This window comes from Hyperoodon ampullatus, assembly GCF_949752795.1.
Source record: "Hyperoodon ampullatus genome assembly, chromosome: 3".
NCBI classification, from domain to species: domain Eukaryota; kingdom Metazoa; phylum Chordata; class Mammalia; order Artiodactyla; family Ziphiidae; genus Hyperoodon; species Hyperoodon ampullatus.
The window spans coordinates 179622598-179643464 of record NC_136916.1 but is presented as its reverse complement, the minus strand read 5'-3'; the positions used below and the strand labels follow the sequence as shown (position 1 = coordinate 179643464).

The following is a 20867-nucleotide window of genomic DNA, read 5'->3' as shown; positions in this document are numbered from 1 at the left end:
CCTGATGCATTGGGTCTGGAACCCGATGAGCCCTTTGCCTCTCCGGGCCTTTGCACCTGCTGGGCCTTCTGCTCAGAGTGCCTTCCTCCCCAGCCTGAGGCCTGGCTGACCCACTCTCCCTGTGGGCCTCAGCACTCTAAGCGCTCACCCCAAGTCTGCCCCCCACAGCCAGACTGTGAGCCACGCGGTGGCGGAGGGGCCAGGAGTCTCTGCTGCCTTTTCAGGGCCACCTCCCAGCAGCTCGGCGCGGACCTTCCGGTGCACCCACTCCCCACTCTGTGCCTGCTCTGGCCACAAGCGCTTAGCTGCTGGGCCCCCAGATGACAGCTCCACCCACCCCGCACCCCACCACCGAGAAACCGGGCCTCACTGAGTATCCTCTGCTCCCACCTCCCCCGCTGAACTGCATCCGTCCCCAGAAGCACTCCAGCTCCCACGCCTTGGAATTCTATGAATCACCCAAATCTCACACATGCGCGCGCGCACATGACCCCACACACCACCCTGGGGCCCCCCACGCCCGTCCAGCTCAGGGCTGAGGCCATTTGCAAGGCTGAGATGACCTCTCTGGGCTCCTTAGATCAGCCAAGCCCTGGGACAGTGGCCATCTGCCAGGGCCGGAGTGTGAGTGGCCAGTGGGGGGAATGGCGAGGGCTCTGAGGGTGGCCCAGTCTGCAGCTGCTCCCTGAACGGAAACAGGAGTTTTCAGAAAGCCCCTAGCCGTTGCTGCCCAGCCAGTCCTCACCTCAAAGTCCCCATCGGGCAGCCGGCCACCTGCTAGTCCCTGGGCATGGTGCGGGGGCAGATGAGGTGTCCGGGTGGATGCATGGCTGGCCCGGTAAGGCGGGGAGGGGAGGGGATGGGGACAAGGGAGGAGCAGCAGGAAGTGGGGAGGCAGGAGAGGGCTCCCCACCACAGCTCGGCAAAGCTTCTCAAAAACGGAACCAGCTCAGCGGGTTCACCCCGCAGCCTCATGTTCCTGCTGACCAATCCCAGAGCTGCAGAGGAGGGCTGGGGCATCTGCAGGGCTGAACCCCGGGCTGTCCAGGGTGGCTCCCCGGCAGAGTACCCCCGCCCCCGCCAGGGCAGTGGGCAGCAAGGCTGGCTCCAGCAGGAAGAGCAAGTGCCCGGCAGGGCCTGGCATCAGGGCGCCCAGCCGCAGCCCCCTGCACCGTTCCCCCAGTGAAGTGCACACACAAGTAGGTCTTCCAAGTGTCCGGGTTTATTGAGGGCTTGAGGGTCTACAGGGGAGCCCCAGGTGCCTGTGGGGAGGGCCTGCCATCGGCCTAGAGGGGCAGCGGCCCGGCGGGCAGCCAGAGATGGGATCTCCAAAACCTGTGCAGAGAGACAGGGACAGAGGTGAGTGCAGGCCCCGGGAGTGGTTGGACCTCACTCAGGGTGGGGAACCCCACTCTCGGGGCTGGCTGGGCTGGGCACGGCGAGGGGGATGGGGGGGTACCTGGGTTTACTTGAAAGTGTGGCTCTCTGCCCCACCGCGCCCGAAGCCTGCGGAGAAGCAGTGGGCGGGTTAGGGGTGGCCAGGGGCTGTGGAGGTCAGGGTCAGGTGGGGGCTGCGGGGGCATACCTTTGGGGCCGAACATGGCCGCGTAGCAGGGGTGGTTGCAATAGGGCTTGCCTTCATGCTGCAGAGAGAGGCGCGTGAGGGCCTGTCACCCCTCCCCCATGCCCCGGCCTCCCTCCAGGCCCCAGCTACCTCGGCGTGAGACCCCGAGGTCAGCGTCTTTCCACATTTCTCACACTTCAGGCAAGGGCGATGCCAGTCCTTCCCCAGGGAGGTTACCCGCTCAGCTGCAGAGGGACAGACATGCCCCCCCCCCCCCCCCCGTGAGGTGAGACACTGCTCCAGGGACACGGGGCACACCCACCTGCTCGCACAGCACCTTCTCCAGCCACCTCTACTCAAGGCCTCGCCCACGCATGCCCGGTGGCCCACCCAAGGTCTCAGCGGCACCTGTGCCCCACGGGGGGAGAGGGGCACCTGCAGTCCCCAACCAGTCCCGCCCAACTAGCGGGGGGGGGGGCGCCGGTCCTGAGCGCGCTCCTGAGGGCTTGGGTGGGGCTGCAGGAGGCGGCGAGGGGGCCTCGGGTCGGGACCCGGGCGGACTGCCGGGTTGAGCCCTCCGCCTCTGCACCGGTGACGGCGGCGGGGCCTAAGGGGCGCCCTTCCCCGTGGCGAGGCGGGGGGACTTCCCACTTCCTCCTGCCCTTCCCCTGGGCGGGCCCCGGGGGGCGGGGCAGGAAGGCGGCGCCCAGAATCTGAGCGCGCCTGGTCTCGCGCCCGGGAAGCCGGTTTCCGCGTCTGTTTCTACTTAGCGCTGGGAGGGGCGGCCAGAGCCCCGCGTTCCTTCCTACCCCTCGGGGTCCCCGCCCAGGGCGCGCGCGAGAGGAGGCTGGAGAGCGGAACGCGGAGACGGGAGACCCAGAGACGGGAGACCCAGCGGGACCCGGAGAGACAGCGGGGCACAGAGATGGAGGGCCGTCCGACGCAGGGGTCCCGACCCGCACATCCAGGCGGCCGCGGGCAAGGCTGAGGCGTCGCCCCGAGGCGGTGCCCCAAGTCCCCCTGCGCCCCCGGCCCACCTGAGCGGCCCCGCGGCGGGGACCCTGGGCCGCGCTTCCGCGTGGGGCGGCTCAGGGACCCACAGTTCGAGCCGGGGAGGGTGGGGGTGGAGTGCGCTCACCAAAGTACACCTCCTTGTTGCACTTGGGGCACTTGGGCATGGTGGCGCCGGGTCCGGGGCGGGTGGCTGAGCGGGAGCAGAGCGGAGCGCGGGACTGGGTGGGTCGCGCCAGGTCCTCGCCTTTCAAGCACCCCGGGACCCCGCCCCTTTGGGACCCGCCCCTAGCGCCCCGCCCCCTGAGCCCTGGACTGGGACCCGGAGGCCTCGGACCCAAGCCAACAGACCGAGAAAGGTCATCTGGTTCACGCCCGCCTTGGGGTACGACCTGGGCCTAGCCGACGACAGAGCGTGATCCGAGCAGTGCAGGAGATCCGTGGGGACTCACTGAGGGGGCGGGGCTGGAGCACCCGGAGGAGCCCCGCCCCTCGCCCTGGACTCTGGACTCGCCGGGCCCAGGATCTGGGGCAGTGGGCTCCCCAAGAGCGGGAGGGGGCACCCCACCCCCAGCCCCAGGTACGCCGGAGCCAGGGAGGGAGCCGGTCACCTCTAAAATGCAGAGAGATGCAAACCAGCGTATCCCCTTCCCCAGATGGAGGTTTGGGGACACCTGCCAGGGGAGTCTCAGCCTGGTAGCCCTCCCCCAGGAACTCCCCTCGGCCTTCATCACGCGCGGGGCCAGGAGGTCCGCCCCGCCCCGCCCCAGTCCCCCACCCTCGAGGGACATACCGGTCTCTCTCACGCGCCCCACCTCAGGCCCGCCCTGGAAGTCCATCGGACCGCAGCGGGAACGTCCCCAGGGAATTCAGAAGTGGGGACTCCGCGACGGGGCATCCCTTTCCTCCTCGGGCACAGCCATCGGCTGCGGGGGCTGGGGGTTCTGTGGCGGGAAGTGGGTGCGGCGACGCCCAGGCCGGCCCAGGCCATCTGGGAGATGCGGGGCCGGCGGGGGAGGGGTCTTTATCTCTGCGGGAAGCGCCGAGTGCAGAGCGGTCCAAGTCGTTCGTCCAAGGAAAGCGGGAGGGGCCCCGGAGCCTCCCCCGTGCCAGGCAGAGACCGCGGACCCCACCCGCCCCAGGAATGGGGGAAGACCTAGGGGGCTGGCTCTCTCGCGGGTGCGGGGTCCTAGGCCAGCCTCTGCGGACCAGCGGAGAGGTCTGCATCTCAAGGGGGGGGGGCCCTCGAGGGGAGGGGGCTGGCCGGCCTCCCATCTGCCCCTTAGCCCAGGCTGAGGTGGAGGCCTGGGTGGGGTCCCAGTGCTCTGTGCCTTGTAGGACTCTGCCTGGGCCAACCCTGCTCCATCACAGTCACCCAGGCCACCTCTCTAGCCATGTCTCCATCCTACACCCTGAACCTTTACCAGTGTCCTCATGTGCCCTCAGCACACCCATCTCGCCAAACAAAACGTCATCTCTGGGCCTGTCCAGGCCCTGTCTCCATGGAGGGTGCTGGAGACCATCCTGTGACAGGGCCCAGGAGCTCCAGCCTCCCCACGCAGTGACACCCTCACCCTGCCCACCCGCCGCGAGCAGCACCCCCGCCCCTGTCTGGCACCAGGACCAGGAGTGGAAGCTGTGGCTGCCTCCACCCCGACGGCGCCCCACCAGGCCCGGGTGGGGGGTGGCGGTGAGAGCTCCCAGGCTTCAAGGGTCAGGGAGGCCGGCCGCACCCCAGCCTCGGTGAGGAGGACGGCCCGCTGGACCCCTCACTCCCGCGGCGGGCCCCCCACACCGCTCTCCAGTCACTCCCGCCTCCCTGGGACCTCCTCTCTGAGGCCACAGTTCTGCCCCCCACCCCCAGAGCTGTGCAAGCCCTGGGGTCCACAAGGCGGGTAGCCCCGGTGCCCGGCTGCCCGCTGCCCTCAGGAGGCGGTGCACACCCTGCCCTGCACTGGTGGAGCCCCAGCCCAGCCTGCTCTGGGCCCGGAGCCTCAACACCCTCTCTGCCTGGCACAGGGGCACCTCAGCGTGGTTTCTGGAGCTGAGACCACCAGCCCGACCTCCCCACCACCCCCACCCGGCCCTTGGTGTCTCCTTGGCCTGCGCCTGATGCCGCCAGGCCAGGAACAGGAGGTGGTCCTGGCTTCCCTCGTCTCCCGGCTCCATGATCCAGAGAGCGAGGTGGGCAGGAGAGAAAGCAGGAGAGTGACCGGGGTGGGGGGTGGGGGCGGGGTGGACGGGGCACACGGAGACACAGACACAGCTAGGAAATGCAGACAGGCAGAAGCAGCGAGAGGGGAGGAAGGGCAAAGACCCCTGGTGATGGAGAGGACCAGGTGGGCGGGGGGCACAGGGCAGGACACTCTGGGGGCGGTGGGCGTCTGTCACAGCAGATCCCGGGCGTCAGGCCACACGTGTTGCACGCACCGCCTTGCAGATCCCTGAGGAGGCTGCCCCAATTGGGTGTGCTGGGCAGAGGTCAACTCCACCGGGATGATGAACTGGAGGGGGGCAGTGACCGACAGGTTGCCTGGATGCGCATGTGCGTGTCCCAGTGCCTGCCTGGGTGGGCGTATCCATCAGGGTGTCTCTCGGGGCATGTGTGCACGAGGCCCTTCTCTGAGCAGCTGCCTTCCCATGTTTATGTCTGGCCCACACCCCCAGCCCACTCAGGGCTCCGGGCCAGGTGGGGCTGTGAGCCGGCTTGTCTCCCCTCCACACACCTGGCCCCAGGGATGACGCCTCCACACCACCAACACTGGGACTCCAAACCCGCCTGACCCTGGGGGTGGGGGGAGCTGAGAGCCCCCCCTTGAAAACCAGGGTGATGAATCTCTTCCTGGCCTTCCCCGCTGTTATTGCCATTGCCATGGTCACAGCACAGGCCCCTGTGGGGAGGATAACAAGGGGGGCCGAGGGCCATGGGCGTTGCCCTCTGGTTGGTACATAGCACGGTTTTTCCAGACACACAGAGACACACACACACACTGCCTGGAACCCTCCCAAAGCTTCAGTCACAGACTGACGTGCCCCTCCAACTCCCCCAGCTCCCTGTCTGTCCTGCCCACCTGTGGGGGTGGGGACCCCTCCAGCTGCAGACCCCCCCAGCACTGGGGGACTGTGGTGGGTGGACAGATTCTTCAGCCCCCTAGACTCCATGGCCAGGCACATCCCCATTTGAAGCTTGACTGGGCGCCCGTCAGGGCCCTGACAGCCCCTCCAGGAGCAGGCTTCTTGCTTCCATGGGCTCACCTGCCCAGGATGCACTGGTTGGGGAGTGGCAATGACCTGGCCCAACCAAGGTCAACCAGACTCGGGACCACTGGTCCAGTTCAAGACCCAGATCTGCCTTGCCTGGCCCTCCACCCCTTTCCTTACTCTTGGGGCCCTAGTGGCATTTGCTGCACAAACCCATGGAAGGCACAGTGAAGCACCTCGCACACCCCAAGACGCGGCCCGCCCCAGCGCTACCAGCACCATGGCCCTGCGCTCTTCTCCCTCCCAGCTCTGGCTGGAGGCACAGGGGCTGCATCTGGAGTGTGAGGGACAGAGCGGCCAGGACGGCTACTTGCCCCAGGCTGCTCTGTGCCCAGCATGTCCACCCTGCCCCAAGCCAGCCTAAGGGCATCCAGGGCCCTGAGACCTGGGGGAGGTCACTGCGGAGTTCTGGCTGCCTGGCCAAGGCCACCTCCATGTGCTCACCCTTTCTCTGTGCACTCCCACACCCTCGCCTGCTCAAGCTCCACCCAGGCTCAGCTGGAGACCCGGATGGGAACCGGGCAGGATCCTGCCCTGCAGCAGAGTTCTGGATGGAGAGAGCCGGGCTGGGGCCCCAGGGCAGGGCTTGCATGGGCTCCAGTCACTGGGAGAATTGGTGAAGGCAGGGCTGGGCCCCAGTGACCGCTGAGGAATCCACCAGGAGAGTTCTGCCCCTCAGGGCTGGACAGACACCCCCCCTCCCCCATGCCATACACTGTGACACTTGCCTCTGGCCTTTTCCCTACCATTCTCAAGCCCCCACCCAGTGCCCAGCGCCTCAGTCTCCGGGTCCCCTCCTCAGTGTGGACAGGTGTAAGGATGTGCCCTGCTAGGGCTGGAGGCCAGCAGGGCCTGTTTGGAGTCCCTGTACCCAGATGCCCTGCAGGGCCAACATGTGCTCCAGGACCACTGCCGAGCCCGGGGCCAGAGCTGGCTTCCTGCCCCCAGAGTCCACCCCTCCCTGCCCTTCCCCCAGGCCCGGCTGAGGCTGAGTCGTGGAGACTCGGTCATTCCCAGGGCCTATTTTTAATAGCTTGTCTCCCAGGACCCCTTGTCTGGCCCGAGGTCCTGCCCCGGGTCGCCCTGGGGCTGGGGAAGGGAATGGACTCTGGGCTTTCCCAGAAGGACGCTGATCCTGTCCACCAGGCCTCGGCCTGGCCAGGGTAGGAGAAGGCCCCTCTCCTCCTCTGCTGGAAGCAGGCACGGGATGCAGAGGGCTGGGGTGGAGGGATGGGGGCGCCTACAACCTTGAGCTCCCTCAGCCCGCCCCGCCCCCGCCCTCCCCCTCCCCCTCCCCCCACCCCAGGCTGAGCCTGGTTCCAGGAATCTCTGTGCCCTGGAGCCAAAGCCCATGCAGCACCGCCTCAAATTCCAGCCTCATCAGTCCAGCAGCTGGGCGTGTTCATGGCCACAAACCCACCCCTGCAGCCAGCTGGGCCCTGAGAAAACGTGCTGCCCACACCTTGCCGCCCCGGTCTCCCTCCAGTCCTTGCCTGGCCCAGCTCCCAGAGGCCCAGAGCCGGGGTCACAGGCACTAGGTGACTTCCTGACCCTTAGCACCCAGGGGGCCACAGCCCGTGACCAGTGCGCTGGTGCTTGGAGAAAGGTCATGCTCCCTCGGGCCTAGAGAAGCTCAGCCAGGCTAGCCTAGCTGCGTGGGATCCACAAGGAGCCTCCAACAGCAGAGGACTGGCACTGGTGGGTCACTGGCCCAGGGGAAGGTGGAGGGAGAGGGGCTGGGGGTCTAGGGCAGGGGATTCTGGGCCTCAGGGAAGTGGGGGCCGAGGGAGCTGCAGGCCCCACAGAGATGCCTGGGTGGTGGGGGTACCAGCTAGGGCCCAGGTCTGAAATGGGGTGCAGGGTGGGTCTTGGAGGGTCCTGGCGAGGAAGTGGGGAAGACTGGACCGGTGGGAGGTGGGGTACAGCTGGGGAGCAAGATGGCGGAGGAGGCCCGGGCGCTTTGCCCAGCCCTGGGGTTCTGGATGGAACAGAGGTGGTTAGATGGCATTTCAGAGCCGCCTCAACTGGCTGGGACCGGGCTGGAGGGGTGGGGGTGGAGGCCGGGCAGAGGGGAGGTGGAGAAGGCGGCACACCGGACAGGCCTCCCCTGCGTCTTGCAGGGGCGCCCGAGGAAACACCTGGCTTGTGGGGAGGCTTCCTGGAGCTGGTGACACCAAGAGAGCCCCGGCAGCGCAGGGCCACCCGCGGCCCCCACCGACGACACCCAGCGACCGCTTAGAGACAGACGGTAGCGGCCCCGCCCCGATTTCCATGACAACCCCGCGGAAACAAACACGGAGCCGCGGCACCCTCCGCACGCAGGAAGTGGAACGCGCCCTCCTGGGCCAGACCCCGACAGTGAGAGGGCACTGCGTCCCTGGCAGGGCCGGGCCGATCCTCCCTCGAGGCGACCCCGGCAGCCTTCTCCCCACTCCCCAGGGCGGGCCTTCACACGAGAATAGGCCCCGCCCTTCCCCGGGATTTGGGGAAGGGCGCGCCGCAGGTCAAGTCTTCCCCCACGCAGTTTCCCCTGGAGCCTCCCGGAGGAGGGGCCCCGGCTGTGCTCTCAGCAGCCCCCCACCGGCCGGACGACGGGAATTTCCCATCCGACACCGGGAGCCCTCAGCGAGGGCGGGCCTGGGAGTGCTCAGGGCAGCCTGAGTTCTCCCCCAAACGACCCCCCAACCAAGGAGCTTCGTGCTGGCGGGAGGGAGGTGGGAATGTGGAGGGGTGTTGTCCCAGCCCCTCCTCCGAGCGTGCTTGCCCGAACCTCCCCTCTGCCTGCGGTGGGAACTGGGCGCCCTTGGAGTACCTGCTCCAGCGCCTCCCCCCCACCCCCCCCAGGGCAGGCCGACCCACCCTGCACATCCTAGCTGCGTTCCAGGCGCCGGCCAGGTACGAGGAGACGCTGCCGCCCACGCGGGGCGCCTGGACCGGCCAGGAGGGCGGCTTGACACTGCAGACACCAGGAGCCAGCCCTCCACCCCAGGGACACGGATGGTTGCTCGAGGGTCAATGAGCCGGGCACCCAGGCTCAGTGTGTCTGGGCCCGCGTACTGGAGGGCGCGCCAGGCACGGGCCTGTGCCACGGGCCGGGGCACTGGGAACTGTCCCTGGGGGCGGGGCACATGGGGAGCCGGCTGCCTATGGTGCTGGGGACACGGGCTCAGAATGCGAAGGCCCGGATGATGCTCCTGGCTCGGGGAGGGCGAGGCATCTGGGGGTGGGGTGCTGGGAGCAGGCCAGGGCAGGGCCTGAGCTCTGGAGGGCAGGTCTCCGAGGGTTCTGCCCCCCGCGCCCAGAGTGGAAGGGAAGGGGCGCCCTCTGGTGGGCTGCCCGGGAGCCGGCAGATAAAGGGAAGGCAGACGAGGAGAGGCCTCCTCCCAGCTACTGAGAGTTCCCGGTTGCAAAGGCAAGAGCCTGGCCAGCCTGGGGAGGCCCGAGGTGACTCCGTCAACACTGCAAGCCCAGATGCAGGAACGCCGTTCAGGCAGGAGCCCCTAGGCCCCTCCTTCAGACTGCCCACATGCTGTCCCTGGGCTCCCACCAATGCTGGGGCCGGCCAACCACGCTCAGCCTCACTCCCCCTAAACCCTCCTGGCTCCTCCTGGGCTGAAGGCCCACCTCGTCCCTGACCACCCTTCACCGGCTTCTCCCCCTGCAGAGAACCCCTCCTCTGGTCACCTGCCCCGTCTCCCTCCACACGCCATGCCCTCTGCTCTTTCCCGAGGCTGACCTCTCCCTCTGGGTCTCTGATTGGAGGACCCCCCGGTTTTGGTGCCCATGTCTGGGGACCAGGACCCCACCCCCGGATGCCTCCCACCCTCCCCACGTCCAGCTAGTCTGGTCCCTCTCAGGGGCCCAGCCCACCTCAGTGTCGGCACCACAGCCTAAACCAGCGCCTCCCCGCCTCCCAGCCACGACCACCACCGTTGGGAAGAGGACCCCGGACGAAGGGACGCTATCCCGGCTTCACGCCGTTGCCACAGACACAGACACAACGCGGGGTCGTGCGATCCTCAAACCTTCATTGACAGCAAAACCCCCAGCAGTCGACTGTGAGCCACGTGAGGGTGGCGGGCGGGCGCTTGTGAGGCAGGGCGGGGAGGCGGGCAGAGGGCTCCTGGCAGGGATGTCCCTCCACCCTTGGGACACTGTGAGGGGCGTGGCTGTGGCTGTCACGGGCAGGGGGGGCATAAATAACACTGTGGGCAGGACTCGGGCAGCAGGAGGGGGAGCGTGGGGCGGCCACCTCAGAAAGACCCGCCTAGGCCACAGGGACACTCAGGGACGTGTGGGCCACGAGACACAGACATGGGGACACGGGGGGCCAGGAGGACACAAAAGGGGGTGACAGGTGGCTGGGGACACAAAGGCAGACACACCCAGAGAGACAGGGTTGGTGGGCAGGGCTCTGGAGTCAGCTCAGGGGCTTCCTCCCCAACACGCAGGCCCTGGACTCGCAGGTGCTGAGGTGGGACTGGGTGGCGGTCACTCTCCCCTCGTAGCCAAGCAGTGGGCCCCTGGCCAGGGGCCTGCGCAGGCGGGCCCATGTCCCGCAGAAGGGCCTGGGGCCCTAGGGCTGAACTTTGCCCTCAGGGTCCTTGTCATAGATGTAGCTGCCAACAGCTCCGGTGTTCACCCCTGTGGGCAGAGGGGCAAGGGTGGTGGGGGAGGGGTGGGGGAGGGGGGGCCCGCGTCCCAGACCCTCCTGGCCACACTCACCCTTGGGTCCGAAAAGTATTCCGTAGCAGGGCTTGTGGCAGTAGGGCTGGCCGTCGTGCTAGGGACGAGATGGGGAGGTGAGAAGCAGGGGCCCCAGAGTCCTCACTCCCCCTGGTGGCTTCCTCCGGGCCTCCCTGAACCCTCGAGTTCTCAAAGCCTTGGCCAGGTCGGCTCAGCTGGGGGGAGCTGGAGGGGAGGACAGCGCCGCCACGCCACGCCACGCCACGCCACGCCACGCAGCACTGCGCGCACGCGAGCCACGAGGCTGGCCACCAGGGGGCAACGCCCACCGCCCGGCACCCCCCTCCCCCGCCTCCCATCCCCCCGGCAGCTGCGCGCCCCGCCCCCACCGTCCAGCCAGCGCCCCTCTCACCTCCGCGTGCCCGCCTGGGGTCAGTGTCTTCCCACAGCGCTCGCAGCGCAGGCACGGCCGGTGCCAGTCCTTGCCCAGAGACGTCACCTTCTCGGCTGGGGATGGGAGAGATGGTGAGGCTGGGGCCCCCGGGTGGAGACCTCCCGGGCTGGGGGTGGGCGCGGCCACTCACCAAAGTAGACCCTCTTGTTGCAGCGAGGACACATGTTGGGTTCCCCGGTGAACGTGGTGACGCTGGAGGCTGGGAGGGTGAGGAGTCAGGACGGGGCACAGCGACTCCGACGCCCCGCCCCCCCCGCCCCCAGACACTCAGCCCAGCCCACCTTTGCTGGGCCCCTTCGGGGGACCGCTGGCCTTGCGCTCCTCAGCTCGGGCCACAGGGACCTCGATGGGGCCAGTGACCTGCGGTTTCTCGGCAGAGGGCTTCTCGTAGATGTAGGAGCCGGCACCTCCGATATTCACCCCTGTGGGGTGGTAGGCACGGTAGGGGGGGGTGGCCAGTGGGCTCCCCCACCACCCAGCTCTCACAGCCACCCCCCAACTTCTCAGAAAAGGGTCCTCCACGGCCCACTGTGGGGTCAGGACCCCCACCCAGAGGGCACCCGTGGGCTGCAGATTTCCAGGAAAGGCACGGAGGATGGTCCTTCAAGGACGGGAGGGGCCGGCACGGGGAAGGAGAGAAGGGGGCCGGGGGAATCCAAGGGTCCACGGTGTCTCGCCAGGCCAGCCCCAAGTCTCTGCTGGGCCGAGGATCGGCACTGGCCATGTCCCCCAGCGCTGGAGCAGATCACACGCCGTGGCGCCCCACCCAGGCTCACCTTTGGGTCCGAACAGCGTGGCATAGCAGGGCTTGTGGCAGAAGGGCTTCCCGTCATGCTAGGCAGAGGGCAGGGTATGAGGGCAGGGGCCTGGCCTGGGCTCCCCGGCCCCCCTCCCTGCCCGGGGGAGGGGCTCACCTCGGCGTGGCCCCCTGGCGTCAGCGTCTTGCTGCAGTGCTCGCACCTGAGGCAGAATCTGTGCCAGTCTTTGCCCAGGGAGCTCACCTTCTCAGCTGGGGCGGGAGGGGGGTCAGGGCCAACGCCCTCCTGCCCTCCCGCGCTCAGCCGCCTGCTGCCCCCGCTGTCCTCCCCGCTCCTGGGCAGCCTCTGCGCCGGGTCCCCTTCATCCCCACCCAGGAGCCACGTGGCACCTGCCTGCTCCCCCACCGCAACCACCTTTTGCTCCCCAGGGGCCCTGCTCTCCCTCTGGGTCTCAGGCACCCTCATCACCCTGGGTCACGGGCTGCAGCAGGGAACTTGGACGGGGTCCCAGCTCAAGCACCTGCTAATCCCCTCACCAGGACACCTGCCCCTCCCTCACACGCATCCCCAAACCCTCCAATCAGGCCCTAATGGAGCTGGCAGAGCGCCCCCGCTGAAGGGTGGCCCCAAGCCTCCAGAACCCCAGCAGAGAGGCCAGTCCCTGTCGCCGCCATGGGACACCCGTGGGACAGGACGCCTGCCTGTCTATATTTGGCTTCCTCTCCCTAAGCTCTGAGAGCGGCCCCCCCTCCTGCCTCTGGCTGCTGCTTTGGCGCTCAAGGTCTGAGACCAGCTGCTGAGGGTCACGTTGGGGCCCCTCCCTGTCCCCTGCCCCAGGCTGGGGCTGCTAGGCCACCTCCCAATGGACGGAAGCTGGGGCTTCCCCAGGGGAGCACAGCAGGAAAAGGGCAGAGGAGAGGGCAGGAAGAAAGGCCGGAGCTGAGTTGGAATTCCTCCCAACTGGAAAGGGGCCCGGCCAGGGGAGTCGCGGGGGGGGGGGGGGGGCGGGGGTCAGGTGGGCTGGGCCCCTTCCGCCCTGGCAGAATCTGGCCAAGCCCCAAGAAGAGGCCAAGGACCAGTGGCTCCTCTGGCCTCCCTCACAGAGGGGCCCCCGCCATGGCCAGGCCTCCCCCAGGGCCCCAGCAGAGCAGGGAGAGAGGGCCTGGTCGGGGGCACCCCAAGCCCCAGGAGGTCTGTGGGTGCTGCTGGAGGGCAGTGAGTCCCCCTGGTAGCCCAGGTTCGGAGCTCTGAGCGCCGGCTCCCCACAGCCCTGGTGGAACCTGCTGGCCCCGGCCAGGGGCAGCACAAGCTTAGATCCCTCTGGCCACTCCACCAAGGAGGCTGGGATGCAGGCTGGCCAGGCCTCCCCCCAGGTCCATGCCAGGGCAGATGGGAGCTGGCTGAGCCCAAGGCGGGCTCGGATCCCACACCAGCCTGGCATCCTCTCCCAGTTCTCCTTCTGGCCAGCGGCGGCCGAGGCAGCTGCAGCTCAGGGCTGCCAGAACCACTGGCTGGCTCGTAGGATGTGGCCACCTGGGGGCAGGGGAATGACCCTCAGACCCACTGGCCAGGTCGACGGCCCCACATTACCGGCCCAAGTTGGGAAGGCAGAATCGATTGAGTCTAATGGCTCGGAAGGGAACCGGCCCTCACCCAGCTGGACGGTTGTTGGGGACACAAAGGCTTGGTGTCCCTGAGGTCACCCTGGGGTATCCTGGCCCAGGTTGCACTGTGCACACGCTTGGGGTGTAGGCTGCTGGGGTGCAGCCTGATTGGGGGTGGGAGGGTCTGGCCCCCGCCCCTTCCTCCACCAGGGCCTCCAGACCAGGACAGAAGCCAGCGGAGTCTGAGCCGCCTTTGTTTTCTGCTGGGAGCCGGTGGCCGCCCAAGCAGGCAGAAGCGCTTTTCCGGGCTGTCCACGGGACTGTCGGCCCGGCCGTGAGCTAGCCTGACTGGGAGCAAAGTTGTGGGCAGCGGGGCTGGCAGGAGGACCCTGGCGCTGGCCCCCACCCTGAGCCTTACAGGATGAGCCCTGTCTGGGATGGGGACAGAGGGCTGGGCGGACTCCTGGGGAGGCATCCGGAAGCCCCTCGGCTTCCAGCCAGCCCAGAAGCACTCCAGGCCGAATCCGGTCCCTCCCCTCTGGGAACAGCAAACAACATCGGCCTCCTCCGGCCTCCTCCTCCCACTCTGGCCTGCCGGGAAGCCAAGTGGCCATCTTCACCTCGGCCTGTCCCAGCCCAGACCCGGACCACTGCCCCTAGGATGACAACGGAAGGATCGGATCCCCTGTCTGTCCCTGTATCTCCCTGCCCTCTGGCCATCCTGGCTTGTGCCGCCAAGTCTGTCTGTGTGGGCGTTGGTGGGAGGCTCGGTGGGCAGGGACTTCGCCGCCCTGGCAAAGTCGAGGAGAGGATCAGCCAGGATGAGGGAGAGTGGGTAAGCCAGACAACAGGGTGGGAGCGCCAGAGAGTGGGTGAGCCAGTGCTGGGGGAGGGTGCCGCCAACCCAGGGGGCATCCTGGCAGAGAGGACCCCCTCCAACCCAGCTACCTCCTCCTAAATGCCACTGTTCTGACCTTGAGGAAGCAGGGGGCCTGGCCACCTGGGCTCTAGCGTCCTCGCCTGCTTGTGGGGACTCGCTTGTCACCCCACCCCCGGGAAAGTCCTGGGGGAACGTGAGCCCAGGAAAGGAGCGCGCTGGGACACGCAGGAGGTAGAGGCCAAGGTCGCCCCCGCGTGGACTGAGTCCAGACAGAGCCCAGCCCTGGCCCAGCCCTGGCCCAGCCCGGCGTGGGCAGAGGTCGGGGTGGGGGTTGGGGGTCACGGGTCGAGGCCACGCCAGCCCGGCCACGTGTCCGCGGAAGGCGGGACTGGGGTCCGCGGGCGAAAGGGCCGAGAGGGGCAGGAGCGCGCGAGAAGCGCCCAGAGCTTGCTGCCTCGCCCGACCCCGCCCCGCTCGGCACCGCCGGGAGAACCGCGATGCGCCCGCGAACCCAAAGCTCTCCCCCAAGCCCGGCCGTATTCTGGGGGGACCACGCGCCCCCACCCGCCGGGCCTCGGGCCCCCGCCCCACCCCCAACGTCCACTTCGGGGTTCGGGCGTGGCCGCCCCCAGCTTGTCGCCGCTCCGCCCTTCAGCCGCACCCGCGTGGGCAGCGCGGCGAGCCGGGTCGGGGCCGCGCATCCTGGACCGAGAAGGGCGGCGGGGTGCTGGCCGGGCCCGGACACTCACCGAAGTACACGGTCTTGTCGCACTTGGGACACTTGGAGGCCATGGTCGGTGCGCGCCCGTTCAGCCCGTGTCCTCCGCCCGCGCCCGTCTCCCCGCCGCCGCCGCCGCCGCCGCCGCCGCCGCCGTGCCCGCCCCGCCAGCCCCGCCAGCCCCGCCAGCCCCGCCCGACCGGCTGTCCGTGCTCCCATTGGTCTGCGTCCTGGGCGGGGCGTCGGGAGCCCGCCCCCGGGGTCCGGGCGCCCGCGGGGGCGGGGGCGCACCTGCAAGGGCTGATGGGGGTCGACGGGACCCGCCGGGTGCCCCTGGGTCGCGCGCGCGAGGTGGCCTCTACCTAGGCCCGCCCTGTCCTCGCCTGTTTCCATGGCAACGTCGGGGCAGCCAGCCGGGCCGCGGGTGGGACTGGGAGTCCGCGGCCGCCTCGACTGGGGGCGTCCTGGCCAGCGGGGCCTCGGCCCGGAAGGGCGGCGTCGGGACAAGCAGACTGACTCCCCGACGGCGGAGCGGCCCGCCCTGCCCGGTCCTGGCGCCCGGGTCCCCAAGGGAACCCTACCCCACCCTGCCGCGCGCCGCCGCCCCGCTTCCCTTTGTTGCTCGGTTTCTATAGCAACGGCCTTGCGGTGGGATAGGAGCGGGATTCCGGGCGGGCGCGCCACCGGTCCAGGCCCGGTCCCGGCCCCGCCTAGCACTGTCAGTGGTGCTGAAGGCCCAGCGGGTGGAGGGCAGGGCGCCCGCCATTTCCAAAAACAGCGCGAGAGAAACTGCTGGAAGGGGGTTGGGGAGGGGGTGCCTGGCAGCGAGGGGACCCGCGGGGCTGTGCTGCAGGCTCTGAAGTTGTCCTCCCCAAGCTCTCCCACCCGAGGGCGGTAGGGAGGGGAGGAGAGGAGGGAGAGGAGATGTGGGGCCCCTGGAGTGCCCCTTTCGCGGGTGCTGTGGCCGGCCACATGGGCGGACCCTGCCATCAGCTTCTACCCCTATCCCCTCCCCCGGCTCCCACCACGGGCATCCCTCGTCTGGACCCCACTAGCTTAGGGCCCAGGGCCTCTGACCTCCAGCCTGGTGGCGCCAAAGCACCCTCCTGGAGGGCCGGGGAGCTAGGGATCTGCCAGCATTCAGGGTCTCTCCCCGGGGTCCACAGCCCTCCTGCCAACAGGGATCTACCTACCTGCCTGACCAGTCCCACCCTACCTACCTGCACCTGGAGCCATGCAGGACCCGGCCCTAACCCAGGGGTCTGGGGGACCTGGAGGATGCTGGGGCCACCTCCCAGGGGCTCTGCCTCCTCATGGGCTCTCCTCTGGACCTCCATCCCCAGCTGAGCCTCAAGTCTGGCAGATGGACAGACCCCCAAGCCCAGATGACTAGGCCCAGTCTGGGCAGCGGGCTCCAGCCCCCTCACCCCCTGCCCTGTGTCTTTGAGGCTCTGTGCTGGACACTGAGGTCTGCCCCACACTCCCCATTTCCTCTGCCTGGTGGCATCCGGCGCCTCTCCTGGCCCCCGGTGCCAGCATGTTCACAGTGGTTGGGTGAGCCAGTCTCACAGGGCAGTTTCATGGCAGCCCTGCCGCAGCCCTGCTCCCGGCGGTGCCCCCACCCATTGCACTCACACCCTTCAGCCACTGCCATTTCCGTGAGAACAGCCCAGAAACATGTGGCCCCCCTCAGGCCTGACTGACCAGCCTGGCTGGCCCCCCCTCCCTCCGCACTCCGGCTCTGGCCCCGAGCCAGCCAGGGCAGAGGCCAGAGGGGAGGCCTCAGCGGGCCCCCCTTCTTGGACAAGGTGGCCTGCAGGTCCGTCATTCACAGCCCGCTCCTGGCTCGGGCTGGGTGTCCGGTGTCTCTGAATAATTCATGGGCCCGCTGCCCCCACTTGGCACCTGTTACCACGTCCTCTGCAGCTTGGGCGCCCCCGGGGACCCCCGGGCATCAGCCTCCGTGACTCCACCCCGCCCCTGAAATTTGCAGGACTGCTGTGGAGGGCAGACTGGTTGGGCACTGGTGTCGCCCAGCCTGGAGAGGGAATGGGGGTGGAGCAAAGGAATGGCACTGGGCCCTGGCCAGATGCCCTGGAGCCAGGGAGGGGCGGCGGGGGCGGTGCAGGTGCCCTGCCGCCCAGCTGCAGTGCCGGGGCCGATGGCACCGGGGCCGTTCTGGGCCTGGCGGGAAGGGGCGCAGATCGCGGGACACAGAGCAGCAGCATCTGCCTCTGAGGCCACCGAGGGCTAGAGACCGGGGCAGGTACAGGCCGGGCCAGCTCCTGGTGAGCAGGCCGTGGGGCTGGGTGAGGACAGCAGGTTCGCGGGAAGCAGGCAGGGCCTGCCCCGAGGTGGCCAGGCCAGGTGGCTAGGTGTTCAGGCAGTTCCCTCCCCTAGGGCCGCAGCGCCGGCAAATGGCACGCAGGAGCCCGGTCTCGCTTTCCCGCAGGGCCCCCAGGGCTGCGCCCAGCGGTGGGCAGTGGGAGGTCCCAGGCAGGGCAGGCGTCCGGGCTGAGTCCCTTGTGGGGACTCTTGTCCCACTGAGATGGCCCTGGCCCTGGCCCTGGCCCTGGGGGTTGGCTACAGCCCCCTGCCGGGCCCACGAGGACAGGCCAAAGCTGGCAAACACTCCTGGGCACCCAAGACCTTGCTCCCCCCAGCCCATACCCACCTCCCACCCCGCTGCTAAGCCCTGGCTCAGATCTCGCAGCCCAGGCCCTGCCCAGCACAGTGCTGGGGTGGGGGCGGGGGACCCCCGGCTCCCGGCTCTCCGCAGGGCCTGCCTGTCCTTGGGACAGAGATCTCGACCAGCCTGGGGGGACCAGGTTCGTGGGAAGGCAAGTCAGTCCCCGGGCCTGGGGAGAACCCAACCCTCCCCTCCCCACCCCACCCCATCCTCAGGCCCCAGGATTGGAAAAGGCCCCGGAGGAAGCTAGTGTCTTTCTCAAGGTCACCAGCCTGGCCTCCCAGCACCCCCTCCCCTCGGCTGACACTGCAACGAAGCCCTGGGGCAGCAGGGGCGGCAAGGGGTGGTGCCAGGACTGCAGATTAGAATCGGCTGGGGGGGGGCGGGGGGGTGGGGCGCCACAGCCACCCCTCTGACACCCTGGCCCACCACCCTGCTGGGCCCTGCAGCTGGGTCCTGGAAGGCCAGGACGCCCCTTATCTGTCTCCAGCGAGGGAGCAGGGTGGTTTCTATTTCAGTTCCCCAGCTGAGATGCCCACGCGTCACAGTGGGGCTGGAGGCACAGGAGGCAGAGCTCGGGGAGGGGAGCCCCTTGGGGAGGGCTTCGCTGACCCCCTTGGCCGGCGGAGGTTAGCGTGGCTCCCAGACCCCTCCCCGCAGCGGCCTGGCCGCACCTGTCCCCTGGGCCCGGAGTGGCTGTGCGGGGGCCAGCCGAGGCAGGATGTCTGAGAGGGACTTGCTGAAATCTGAGCAAACTCTCCCTGTGGAAACTCCACACCTGCTAGGGGTGGCCCTGCAGTTCCTGGCAAAAACCCGCAGACAGCTGGGGCAGGACTCTGCCAGGAGCAGGCTGGCCGGCCGGCTGACCCAGCTATACTGGCTGCCCCGACGGAAGCCAGGCACCTGCCAGTCTGGGTCCCAGGCCAGGCCCAGACCACCCCCTGCCTTGGACAGACACAGGGGGTCTCAGCACCGCTCCCCCCCGCCCCCGCCACCGAGTGAGCACCAGCAAGCCCTGCCCCCAGGGCCAGGTGGCGGGCATCGGGCCAGGGCCTCCGGGAGGCAGGTATGCGGGCCAGGCCGGCCACGTGCTGCTCGCCAGGGCCTCTCCTTGAGAGTCCTCCCCCGTGGCGGGCCGGGGGAGTCCAGGCTGGGGGCGCCTCTGGAGCCACCCTGGCGAGGAAGCCCGAGGCCAGCGCCGGCTCTGCCCTGGGGGTGAGGTGGGCCCAAGACAGGGAGAGGACTGAAGACAAAAGACAAGGAAAGGGCTAGTTGGATTTTTTGTTTTTATGAGTTTTTTTCTTTGTTTTTTTTTAATATGAAAATTACTTGAAAAGACAAGGGGCCAACCCCACCAGGCAGCTCGGCTGGCCGCTGGCCACGCCGATCCTAACATTCCAGGTGTAAGTTACAGAGCTTAAGTTCATCTACAAAAAAAGTAATAAAAATAAAATTTAAAATGGCACCTTCAACAGAACACAAGGAAACTCCCGGCCGGCCCGCAGGCCCGCGTCGCAGGGCGAGCGCTGGGGCGGCCCCTCAGCTCCGCTCCGGCCAAAAAGTAAACACAAGCTAAAAAGGTGACTCCTCGGCGGCCCTGGAGTAAGTTAGGCAGCGCTTCCCCCCCCCTTGGGGGCCGAGGAGCAGTCTCTCTGCGGGTGGGGGGGCGGGGGCGGGCGGGGGCACTACCGAAACCGGGCGGCAGGCGGGCGGTGGGCGGGCACGGTCTGCGGCTGGAGGGCCTTGCGGGCAGGCGGGCAGGCGGGCGGCGCCTAGTCCTCGATGACGATGGGCTCGTCGTTGACGGGCGCGGGCGGGGCCGGCCGCGGCGGCAGGGCCTGGCTGGGGCGCAGGGCGATGGGCTTGTAGGGCCTGCGGGCCGCGCGCTTGGTCTCGGAGGACGAGAGCAGCTTGCGGATCTTCCTGTGAGCGAGACACCGAGTGACGCGGACGAGTGACGCGGACACGGTGGCCCCTGCCCCCTGCCCGCCGCTGGCCCTGGAGGCCCCACCTGGTCTCCTCGGTGGCCATGTAGAACACGTCATCGGGGGCGTCGATCCAGTTCATTCGCCGCCGCTTGACGGGGGGCAGGGAGCCCCCCCGGATCAGCCGCACCTTGGTGGGGTACGCCTTCCCGTTGAGCAGGAGGTTCCGGCTTGGTCCCTGCGGTGGGGAGGCGCCAGGGGTCAGCCCGGGGCCTCCACGCGGGCACCCGGAGAGCCCGAGGCGGCGGTCCCAGCGGGGAGCATGGAGGCTTGGCCGCCCCGGGCGGGCAGGGGGCAGGGGGCAGCGGGCAGGGGGCCCTCCGAGGGCCGTGGAGACCCGCCGTCTGCCTCTCCTCTGGTCCCACTGGGCCTCCCAGAGGCTCCCGCGCAGCGCCTGGCAGGGCTGGGGGGCCTCCCCCAAAGGCCCGCGGGAGCTGTGGGAACACACGTGTGTGCACGCATGTGGAGGACGGGGGCCCTCCCTCTCACCATGTGCCTGGTCTGTCCGTGATTCGCCAAACCTGACAAGAGGGAGGAGAACAGGCTGTGAGGTCCGAGGCAGGGCATGTCCTGCACTCAACACACTCGCTGAGGCCCCGCGGCCGAGAAGCAGGAAACCTCGGGCCAGGTGCCCCCAGAGCCACAGCCCACACCCAGGTGGCGCTCTGGGTGGGGGCCAGGAGTCTCGGATCTGAGGTCACTCCCTTGACTGGGCCGCGACAACTGGGGCCTGGTCTACAGTGGGTATAAACACAGGGGCGCCAAGGAGCCCCTCTGCAAGGCGGCCACTCCCCGGGCAGCACCACTGAGACCCCAGGAGGCCGGGCCACCCTGGGCTTCCTCCCGAGGGGCCCCCAGCCCCCCTCGCAAACCCTGGGGCCAGCCACCCAGGGAGGAGCTGATGGAAGCTCCTAGGAGTGGCCAGTAGGCCAGGCTCTGGCCAGGGTTCCAGCGCTTCCACCCTGTGGCCGGGGGTCTGGAGCCACAGGCAGCTACCAGTGACTCAGGAAAGGCGCCGTCCCAGGTCTCGGTCCACACTCCCAACCGGCGCCCAAGGCCTGTGGCTCCCCGACACACATGGAGCGAGCGTGTAGGCGGCCATGGGAGCGCGCGGCCGTGAGGGCTGGTCTCCACCACCTGCGTCCCGCCAGAGGCCTCCCAGGACCAGCTTCTCCCAAAGTGCCCCTTGGCCACGGTTTGTCTCTTGACGAGCAGAGAAGAGCCGTCCAGCCCTCCCCTTGGCAAACCACCTCCTAA

The 20867-nt window shown here is 68.7% G+C and overlaps 3 protein-coding genes across 6 annotated transcripts in view; all 3 read right to left on the bottom strand.

Moving 5' to 3' along the window:
* Positions 1-1204: 1204 nt before the first annotated feature.
* CRIP1 (cysteine rich protein 1) lies at positions 1205-3507 on the bottom strand. Of its 3 annotated transcripts, none has more exons than XM_079700480.1 (5): positions 3369-3507; positions 2703-2768; positions 1715-1809; positions 1586-1643; positions 1205-1335 (listed from the first exon to the last, which is right to left on the bottom strand). In XM_079700480.1, exons 1-5 carry the CDS (start codon positions 3412-3414, stop codon positions 1223-1225), a joined length of 378 nt encoding a protein of 125 aa, XP_079556606.1. In that variant the 5' UTR covers positions 3415-3507; the 3' UTR covers positions 1205-1222. The 3 variants fall into 3 exon arrangements, with proteins under 3 accessions (XP_079556606.1, XP_079556607.1, XP_079556608.1); XM_079700481.1 differs by lacking the exon at positions 3369-3507 and adding an exon at positions 1460-1506; XM_079700482.1 differs by lacking the exon at positions 3369-3507 and having other exon boundaries at positions 2703-2815.
* Positions 3508-9847: 6340 nt separating this feature from the next.
* Positions 9848-15025, bottom strand: CRIP2 (cysteine rich protein 2). 2 transcript variants are annotated; one of them, XM_079700479.1, is made up of 8 exons: positions 14968-15025; positions 11891-11985; positions 11753-11810; positions 11258-11398; positions 11107-11175; positions 10935-11029; positions 10562-10619; positions 9848-10480 (listed from the first exon to the last, which is right to left on the bottom strand). In XM_079700479.1, the coding sequence occupies exons 1-8, from the start codon at positions 15008-15010 to the stop codon at positions 10413-10415; spliced, it is 627 nt and encodes a 208-aa protein (XP_079556605.1). In that variant the 5' UTR covers positions 15011-15025; the 3' UTR covers positions 9848-10412. The 2 variants fall into 2 exon arrangements, with proteins under 2 accessions (XP_079556605.1, XP_079556604.1); XM_079700478.1 differs by lacking the exon at positions 14968-15025 and having other exon boundaries at positions 11891-12564.
* A 3890-nt stretch (positions 15026-18915) lies between these two features.
* MTA1 (metastasis associated 1) overlaps positions 18916-20867 on the bottom strand; it is a gene marked incomplete at its 5' end in the record, with an annotated part of 44057 nt that continues 42105 nt past the window's right edge. Inside the window, 3 exon segments of the mRNA XM_079699224.1 lie at positions 18916-19548; positions 19637-19788; positions 20100-20131. Of these exon segments, the coding sequence (XP_079555350.1) occupies positions 19398-19548; positions 19637-19788; positions 20100-20131 (335 nt within the window). The 3' untranslated portion in view covers positions 18916-19397.